Source organism: Nuphar pumila, chromosome 4, assembly GCF_984573655.1.
Source record: "Nuphar pumila chromosome 4, dmNupPumi1.hap1.1, whole genome shotgun sequence".
In the NCBI taxonomy this organism is placed as follows: domain Eukaryota; kingdom Viridiplantae; phylum Streptophyta; class Magnoliopsida; order Nymphaeales; family Nymphaeaceae; genus Nuphar; species Nuphar pumila.
This window is the reverse complement of record NC_143252.1, coordinates 114,741,386-114,748,583: the sequence shown is the minus strand read 5'-3', so window position 1 is coordinate 114,748,583 and position 7,198 is coordinate 114,741,386. Positions and strand designations below refer to the sequence as shown.

The following is a 7,198-nucleotide window of genomic DNA, read 5'->3' as shown; positions in this document are numbered from 1 at the left end:
CAAATTTTGATTTTAACCTCCATCTCCGTTTCATATAGTTCATTCTGGGTCCAAATGAGGCAAGGCGGAGCGAGGCCCGTTTCCCCGGTCCACTGTCATCCTTACCCAAGCTTGAACACTTCAAGCTTGCATCAACTAGTTTACCAGCCTTACCGTTCATCGTAGATGGCTGAATCCGTTGATGTGATGTGATATGATATATGACAAAACAATAATACGTGTAATGCTGTTGTTTATACCCTCTTTCTATTAGTTTTGGACTACATGAAGGGATATTTTTATTTTTTTTATTTTATTTTTTATTCAGAGAAACCACTCTCTGCCTGCCTTTTTTTTTTTCAAGAAGTCTCTGACTGCCCTACTTATGATCGCTGTTGTGGCAAAGTAAAACTGTAGGTTTTACCCTCGCAACCGGGACACCTTTTAGTATTAATAAATACTTTTATATGATGATCATTTTTATTCAACTAAAAATAATAAGAAAAAAACATCCTTAGCGTTTGAAAAGAAAAATGTGAAGAACCGAATCACGGTTCGTGTCCATGTCTTTATGACATAAGAGGCGGTGGTAGGTGGGGGTACCAATTTTCTCGTGGCAGGTGAAATATATTACTATCCTTGTCTTCTCCATGAGTGACTAATTTTCTCCATGAACAGCAAATCCAGATCTTAACTGAGTGAATATCCCAACCAGTCAAGTGCTTAGGTGCTAAAGGTGGTGCTGGTTGTGGTATATAGAGAGAGCAGCAGCAGCAGCAGTAGCGTCAATGGCGATGGTAGTAGAGATAATCAAGCTAGGGAGTGAAGGGTTGGTCGTGTCGCAGCAAGGGTTGGGATGCATGGGCATGTCGGCGTTCTACGGTCCTCCAAAGCCTGAGGAAGACATGATCCGCCTCATAAGGCATGCCATCGACAGTGGCATCACCTTTCTCGACACCTCTGACATGTACGGTCCCTTCACTAACGAGGTCTTAGTGGGCAAGGTACTCTCTCTCTCTCTCTCTCTCTCTCTCATTGATGATGGTGGTGGTGGTTATGATGGGTGTTGTTGGTTTTGCCAATTTGGGAATATGGGTGTTGAATTTGATGTTGGTATTTGTGAGAATTGAGGATGGTGGTGGTGGTGTTTTTAGGCAATCAAGGGTCTGAGGGACAAGGTCCAGTTGGCTACCAAGTTTGGGTTCAGCTTTGCAGATGAGAAGTGGGAGATACGGGGGAATCCTGAGTACGTTCGGGCTGCTTGCGAGGCGTCTTTGAAGAGATTGGATGTTGATTGCATCGATCTCTATTACCAGCATCGCGTCGACTCCCGCATCCCTATTGAAGTTACAGTATGTTCATCTTCCGGTCGACTTCCTGTCTCTTTATGTTCAATAATTTGGTGGTTGTTAATGCTTCTTTGTGTTTGATTGCTCAAGAAAACAATTCGTAGTTAATTATGTGTTGCTAGTTCTGATCACGATAAATAAGTTTTTTGTTTACTTTCATGGGTACGTTGGTAGTGATTGGTAGCTTGAACAGAGAGTCTGCTTTCATGCAAGCAATTTCAACTAATCGTGCGAAGCAATTCTTTGATGATGAAATTTTGAATAAAAAGTTAAAGTGATGTTCATCAAGAGTTTGAGAGGAAGGGTATGGTTAGTTGGTGCTGTGATACTCGGATATTGTTACCAAGATGATGCCTTCTGTTCTCGTTCTGATGTTGAATTTTTAAAGCTGATATACTTCAACGATGAGCCTCAAGATTGTCAAACTGTTCGAATATTCTAAAATTTCCTTTTTACATGTTTTACCGGCTATTGATCATTTGATAGTTTTAGTTAACGCAAGCAATATATTTTTTATGAAATTTTAACCAAAAGCTAGAAAGGAAAATAAAAAAGGGCAATGTGTTCATTCTACAGTTTTTTAGTTTATTGTAATTTTCGTTTATGTTTGTACCATTTTTTGAATTTCTTCTTCTTTTGTGTTAGATCAAAAAGGATTTGTGGGAAAAGAATATCCTTAAGATACCTTGGTAAGAACAGCCTGAGAATGATATTTTTGGCAGTCACAGCGGATAATATAATCTGTTCCCAGATCTAAGGATTTCAGATGTGTCCAAGCAATGAATACAATAAAACTATGAAAGAAGTCTAGATCCTGATCTAGAGTCGACATTCCAGGCCCTTCCTCCCAAACTCCCATTTTCAGATGTTTTAGGTGTTGAGGATGCTGGCTTTAGATGAGAAATGTTCTATACATTAATGGTGCCAATGTTTCTCTGAAACCAGTGCCTGGAGCCAATCAAACTGTGGTCTCATTTCTGGTGCTCAAAAAAAGCAAGGAACACATATGAAGTTTCAAATCTGGAGATACCCATTTAATGTGTGTTACTTCCCTAGAATAATTTTCATGGAGAATTTCTTCTGTGGATGTCATGTTCTGTAGCATATGTTTCTCTTCATCTATGATTTGATAAAGTCATAGTGGTCAAGCTTGTACTTTCACTCGAGTAGTTTTGTCCTGGAGTCTTCTTTTAGATGGAAATCAATCTGTTGTAACCGTACCTTGTAAAGAAAATCAATGCATGCATGTGAGATGTCAGGTGTTAATATTTTATTGCATTTGTGCTGTTTATACAGTATGAATCTTATTCTTACAATATGCAGCAAGTTTTATTCTGAATTTCAGCTGGGACATTTCATAATCAAATTACATAAAGTATTTCTTAGTTTGTAACAGACGGTACTCCATTGTTTGGAGTAGGCCCCCTTAGTAATCCACAATTTCCTCAGTTTATTCAATGATGATATGTTTTAGTTGGACTTCACAGTTCTAGCATCCTACTGTGTCTTAACCTCATGTAATCATCCTTTGCATATTCATGTCCAATTTATCTAGACAATTGCTATCATTAAAAATAATTTACTGGGATAATGGGACTTTTCTCCTGTCTAGAGAACAGATTTAAGGTTGACTGACTTGACTGGGGATCTTTCAAAGAACGAATGCTTTGAAAATGAACTTATCTGCATGACTGTGGAGTAATTTTTGCCTCTTCAACATTTGCACTTGAATGCTTTGTATATCTGTTCCTTATTTGGCTCGAGAAAATTTGATGAGTATTTGGCTGGCAAAAGTCACTAGCCTTGTAGAAGTATGGATTGATTATTGATATGGAACCTATTTTTCTTTCAGATAAAAGAAAACTCAGAAATAATATCCTTTGTAAAATTGTCCACAAAATAAAATTCATAAGAACTATCTTTTGGAAAACATATCAATGGATGCATGAAACAGAAGCTAATCTGGTAATTGTCCAAGTGGAATATGCTTAAAATTCAGCAGAGAACCAACTGTTGCTCATTAACTTCTAAAACCTAATTTGCTTCTTATGAGTTTTGGTTCTGTGTATATGGAGAAAGCCACTGAACTCTATGGATAGGGGTCTTCATATGTACTTGCAAAGAATATTAATGACACAACTTAAGACATGAAACTATCTGGTCAATAGGGAACATATAATCAATCAGTGAATGATATTGAAATGCTACAGGTAAGTCTTCACAACCAATATCCCAAGTCCAGGCTAGGTTTAAGCAAGGCAAACATGTTTTTTCTTGAAAGTATGATTGGGTACCTATCTTCTTTCTCAGAAAGGTGAAGAAGTCATGTTCGTGGATGCCTAGGTTTTTATTGAGAAGTGAAACAATCATTTATCACAAGAAAGTTGAGGAAGAATGACTGTCCTTGCTCAACAATCTCCAAGGAGTGGTTATCAACTAGAACATATCTGGGTTAGATCGATCTTCTGCTTATGAACTGGAAGATTGAATATACTGAACTTGACATGAATAAGTCACGCTGCTTTGTTTTACTCTCATAGTTCTCTATTCTTGTGTTGATCTGCTGAATTACTTCTGCTACTCATTAATGTCAAATGCTTAGTGGGTAGATTTTTGTGTAATATTTTTTTACTAGTAGAAATTGTGGTACTTATAAATGCTTATGGTTTTGGGTCAAATGAAAATATTTTCTCTTATTTGCCAAGGTTGGTGAAATGAAGAAACTGGTAGAAGAGGGAAAAGTAAAGTACTTAGGACTTTCTGAGGCCTCTGCTTCGACAATTAGAAGAGCTCATGCAGTTCATCCAATAACAGCAGTGCAGTTAGAGTGGTCTTTGTGGACCAGAGATGTTGAGGAAGAAATCATCCCTACATGTAGGTAAGACTCCTTTCATCTAGCAAATACATAAACCTTTGATGAATTTCTGAATCTCATTTTTGTGTTGTTTCTTTTACTTCACAGAGAACTTGGTATAGGTATTGTTGCATACAGTCCCTTGGGTAGAGGATTCTTTTCAACGGGACCCAAACTGGTTGATAATTTTTCAGAGGGTGATTTCAGAAAGGTCTCTCTCTCTCTCTCTCTCTCTCTCTCTCTCTCTCTCTCTCTCTCTATATATATATATATATATATATATATATATATATATATATATATATATATATATATATATATATATCAGACATCCTTTTGTTGTTGACAAACACTACCATCAAACATCTTGCAAAACTAGAATCATCTCCCCCCATTCCCAATCCCCTCCCAACTAAAAAAAAAGAAAAAAAAAAGTTTTGGCCACTGGCCAGTAATCCCACTCATAATTGTTTTTCTTTATTAAGCAGAAACTGGAGTTTTAGGGCAAACCAATCGCAAACTTTTTTTTCGAGGCTCTGCTCACTCCTGATACAAGGGTCAGCAAACTGAGCTCGAACACACAGCTGGACTCTGCATCAGCAGAGTTAGTAAGCAGCCGTGCATGCAGATATATGAGGATATCATTATACTGGGCACATGAGTTTTCTCTGATAACCCTTGTTCCTTTTATTCTTGAAAATTAAATTTTTAGGTATTAAAATACTAAGAAAAAAAGTGGCATGTTTGTGTTGGCAAGTCAGCAATATATAATATGATGAACCTGCTCATGCTAATCTGGTTCTACATTTTATTCAAATATCTTAGCCTTTGTGTAATACATACATTTATGGATTTAATGATGCCAAACTAATTATATTAATAGAAAAACTGAAGCGTCACATTGCAGTAGTCATCTTCTTAGAAGTTATGAAGATCTATGTGGATTTATCTTTTTACCATTTCAGCACTAACACTGCATTCTGCTTATAGTTCTTGCCAAGATTCCAACCAGAGAATTTGCTACACAATGCACATCTATTTGAGCGTGTAAATGAAATTGCTGCAAGGAAGGGATGCACACCATCTCAGCTCGCGTTGGCTTGGGTTCATCATCAGGGGAAAGATGTATGCCCAATACCTGGAACCACCAAAATTGAAAATTTCAATCAAAATATTGGTGCTTTATCTGTGGCCCTAACATCAGAAGAAATGGCCGAGCTTGAAAATATAGCTTCCACAGATGCCATTAAGGGAGACAGATATGGAGATATGCGTTCAACTTTTATGCAATCAGAAACGCCAGCTTTGTCTTCATGGAAAACAGAGTGATTTCATTTCAAGATGGAAATAGTTTTCTATTATGCTTTGGTGCATAATTAAATGGTATATCGAACCTTCTTCTAATAAAGTAAAACATGAACTCTGTATTTTCCTTTGTTGGATCACGATTACTATGCAAAACATATAGATTTATAGAGTGATGTGTGAAGAAATTATCGTCTCATAATATGATATTCGACCTGGCTTATGTTGGCACATTTTCTGCTATATATCTTCTTCTCTCTTGTTTGAACAAGTATTTGATGCATTCTAATAAAGAAGTCAGAAAGCCATGCTAATATTTTGTTATCTTGGAGTTGTCTCAATGTCTGTGCTAATATGATTTTCTATATCTAGTTAATTTTGTGTTAGTATACTAACTTCCTAAGTTATATCGATACTACTTAAAGATGAAAAAGGGGCATTGGTGCATAAAATTAATTTTTTATAAGCTTTTTTAAATGACATAAATTTTATGTTAGGTTCATTTTTTGTTAACTGTCAAAATGTTTTGTGCCCTTGTTACGCAAGTGAGAGAGAGAGAGAGAGATTAGGAAATAATCTTATTCAGTGTTGTTAAGTACCTATGCTTCGAGGCGTGAGGCGCACGCCTCATGTACAAGTCTGGCCTTCATGCCTCAAGGCGCAGTGATGGGGCGCAAGTGTAGTTGATACCCACGCTTTAAATGGTGAGGCACACACCTCGCTCCAAGATGCACCTTAGGGCGAGAAGCGTGAGCTTCTATGCCAGCTAAAAAATTGCAGGTTATAATATATTACTTAACAGGTTATAAGTTATTTAATACATGACAGGTTATATTAAATGTATAGTTACCTATTTGAGTCGATAAAAATATTATTATAAAATTAGAAGGCTTAAAAAAGTTTCTTAGAAATGATTGTGTTTGCTTTTGCTTTTCGTCTTCCTCTTGTTAGGTTTAGGTTTTTGTGGAGAGTCAGTCATCCAAGAAACGTTGGAGTAATCTGCTGCAAGAGATTTGTTGCTATCGGCAAGTCTCTCTCTCTCTCTCTCTCTCTCTCTCTCTCTCTCTCTCTCTCTCTCTCGTAATCTGCTGCAAGAGATTTGTTGCTATCGGCAAGTCTCTCTCTCTCTCTCTCTCTCTCTCTCTCTCTCTCTCTCTCTCTCTCTCTCTCTCTCTCCCCGGCAAGAGGTCTGCAAGAGGTTTTGTTGATGCTGTCATGTTTGAAGTTCTTTATATTATTAAAGTTTGTTTCTTTTTATTTTGCATAATTTTTGTATATATCATATATTTAGTGCTGTCAAGTTTAGGAAGCTATTGAGGTTTTTTTTCCCTGGCTTTTTGATGTGCAAGCTGGGTGTGGGTGATAACGTCTGTAGGTTTCAAATCTGACACCTAGTTATGATACTGTGACTAACCATCCAGCTAGCTCATGGAACACAATACTACGCAAGCATGAAGTATGTGTATGCATGTGAACTAATACTTTTCTCGTTGATTATCAAGTTTCAGTGTTTAGCTCTAAGAAAGAGATTCTTGCTGTTACTATTATGGTCCTAGTTGAATGCAAAGCGGCATGAGTCTATGTTAGTACCTTTCTTAGCAACTTTCTGTAAATCTGCTGCTGTCTTTCATGTGGTGACAGCCACCATTGCATACCTTCAGCAATCAGGCTATGAGAAACCCTAGAACCCTAGTATTATGCATAAGGCCTT

General features: G+C 37.1%; 1 protein-coding gene across 1 annotated transcript; it reads left to right on the top strand.

Annotated features, from left to right (window-relative positions):
* The first annotated feature begins 559 nt into the window (after window positions 1–559).
* On the top strand, window positions 560–5,758 carry LOC149840694 (putative aldo-keto reductase 2). Its single transcript, XM_090003260.1, has 5 exons — window positions 560–983; window positions 1,134–1,331; window positions 4,034–4,206; window positions 4,291–4,393; window positions 5,173–5,758. The coding sequence occupies exons 1-5, from the start codon at window positions 768–770 to the stop codon at window positions 5,509–5,511; spliced, it is 1,029 nt and encodes a 342-aa protein (XP_089859386.1). The 5' UTR covers window positions 560–767; the 3' UTR covers window positions 5,512–5,758.
* The last annotated feature ends 1,440 nt before the right edge of the window (window positions 5,759–7,198 follow it).

Bases quoted from the DNA above. Each gene is read 5' to 3' on its own strand.
- LOC149840694 (XM_090003260.1), top strand. From the start codon at position 768: ATGGCGATGGTAGTAGAGATAATCAAGCTAGGGAGTGAAGGGTTGGTC. The intron at 1,332-4,033 runs GTATGTTCATCT...TTATTTGCCAAG, and splicing joins GCATCCCTATTGAAGTTACA to GTTGGTGAAATGAAGAAACT. The intron at 4,394-5,172 runs GTCTCTCTCTCT...TTCTGCTTATAG, and splicing joins CAGAGGGTGATTTCAGAAAG to TTCTTGCCAAGATTCCAACC.